Source organism: Mandrillus leucophaeus, unplaced genomic scaffold (genome assembly GCF_000951045.1).
Source record: "Mandrillus leucophaeus isolate KB7577 unplaced genomic scaffold, Mleu.le_1.0 Scaffold505, whole genome shotgun sequence".
Taxonomy (NCBI): domain Eukaryota; kingdom Metazoa; phylum Chordata; class Mammalia; order Primates; family Cercopithecidae; genus Mandrillus; species Mandrillus leucophaeus.
The window spans coordinates 1212836-1214871 of NW_012105421.1; the positions used below are offsets into that span (position 1 = coordinate 1212836).

At 34.5% G+C, this 2036-nt stretch overlaps 1 protein-coding gene across 1 annotated transcript in view; it reads left to right on the forward strand.

The window, feature by feature from the left end:
- FAM179B (family with sequence similarity 179, member B) overlaps positions 1 to 2036 on the forward strand; it is a 164925-nt gene that overhangs the window by 150171 nt on the left and 12718 nt on the right. Inside the window, exon 19 of the mRNA XM_011996232.1 lies at positions 872 to 1091. Within this exon, the coding sequence (XP_011851622.1) occupies positions 872 to 1091 (220 nt within the window). The remainder of the gene's footprint in view (positions 1 to 871; positions 1092 to 2036) is intronic.

Genomic DNA, 2036 nt, shown 5'->3' on the forward strand with positions numbered 1-2036 from the left:
TATTAATTAAATTTCATTTTAAGTTTGTGTAATGTGCATTATACTTGGCAAACATACCATAACTACTCTTCACTTCTCATGGTATTGTCTCAGCTTTCAGAAGAAAAGAACCATATTACCATGGCATGGGAGCCAGAAACTTGTATTTTCTGATATCTGTTGAGTAAAAATAAATCTCTTGGGAAGATTATTCTTAACATGAAAAATAATAAATAAGTATTGGAAATTATTAGTGAATAGTCTCAGCTCATAGAGTAGCTCTTTACTTACCTGACATGATTAAAGGATTGTTTAGCATTCACTTTATTATATCTTGAGTTTATTAAAGTTAAGGATTCTGAAGAGCAAGGAATTATTGTTAAAGTTACCAGGTTAAGAGATAATAATACAAATTTAACTCTGAAATTGCATCTAAAATTTTCATAATAAACCTAAACTGAAACTAGGTTAGATCTCCACAGTAAAACTTACATGTCTACTTCTAGTGTGAAAAAAGATAAAAACTTTTCTTAAGTTCTTAGAGTTAGCTAAGCTAACCTGCACCTTCCAGAAAACAAGATGTTTATCATATTTACAATTAGTCATCTGCCTACTGAGCCATATTTTTCATCTTTTATTAGGATGTCTTTTGGGGCAATTTTTGAGGCCTTCTCCTTTCGTTACAAGAAGATTTGACACTTAGATTTAGTACCCCAATTTTTATAAAGTTCCTGTTATCTAAGTTCAAGCAAAATAGGATGTTGTGTATATATTTAAACTGAGTAAAGTAGGAGAAATATTATGACATGCCAAGAGAATTATAAATACAATAGCTATAAACAATAGCTATAAACATTATTTTACTTTAAATGATTTACCAATTTATTTTCAGATTTTTGATGCTTTTAAATCTCGACTTCATGATTCTAATAGTAAAGTAAATCTGGTGGCTCTGGAAACAATGCACAAAATGATTCCTCTACTTAGAGACCACTTATCTCCTATAATCAACATGCTAATTCCAGCAATAGTGGATAACAATCTGAATTCCAAGAATCCAGGCATCTACGCTGCTGCTACGAATGTTGTTCAGGCACTGAGTCAGCATGTAGGTAAGAAATCTTACTTCAGCACTCAAATTGACTTTCTTTTCATGTTTTCTGATTCCATCCATACTTTTTTTGTAATGCTGAAATCCTAGTTATTCAGGTTTTTAAACTTAATATTATCATAAAACTTTCTATTTTCTCAATGGTTTTAAAATTATTTTTAGTGATTAAATTCTGTTCCATTAAATTGACTTTCCCTTATCTTTGATTTTATTTCTTTTTCTGCCTCAACCTCAGTCTGCTAACAAAACTAACTCAATAATTGGGCATGAGATGATCCAGATATAAAATAAAGAAAAAATATAAAAATAAGAAAATAATAATAAATAAACTAACTCAAAATGGATCACAGATTTAAATGTACAACTTAAATGTAAAACTTTTACAAGATAACATGAGAAAATCTTAGGACTTGGTGAAAAGTTGTACATATAGCACTAAGGGCATGATCCTATAATCTCAGCCTTTTGGGAGGCCAAGGTGGGCAGATCACCTGAGGTTGGGAGTTCAAGACCAGCCTGGCCAAAATGGTGAAACCGTCTCTACTAAAAATACAAAAATTAGCTGGGTGTGGTGACGCATGCCTGTAATCCCAGCTACTCTGGAAGCTGAGGCAGGAGAATTGCTTGAACCACCTCCAGGAGGTGGAGGTTGCAGTGAGCCAAGGTTGTACCACTGCACTGCAGCCTAGGCAACAGAGTATGACTCCGTATCAAAAAATTAAAATTTTTTTAAAGAATAGATAAAGAGGCCGGGTGTGGTGGCTCAAGCATGTAATCCCAGCACTTTGGGAGGCCGAGACGGGTGGATCACGAGGTCAGGAGATTGAGACCATCCTGGCTAACATGGTGAAACCCTGTCTCTACTAAAAGAAAATTTTAAAAACTAGCCGGGCGAGGTGGCGGGCGCCTGTAGTCCCAGCTACTCAGGAGGCTGAGGCAGGAGAAT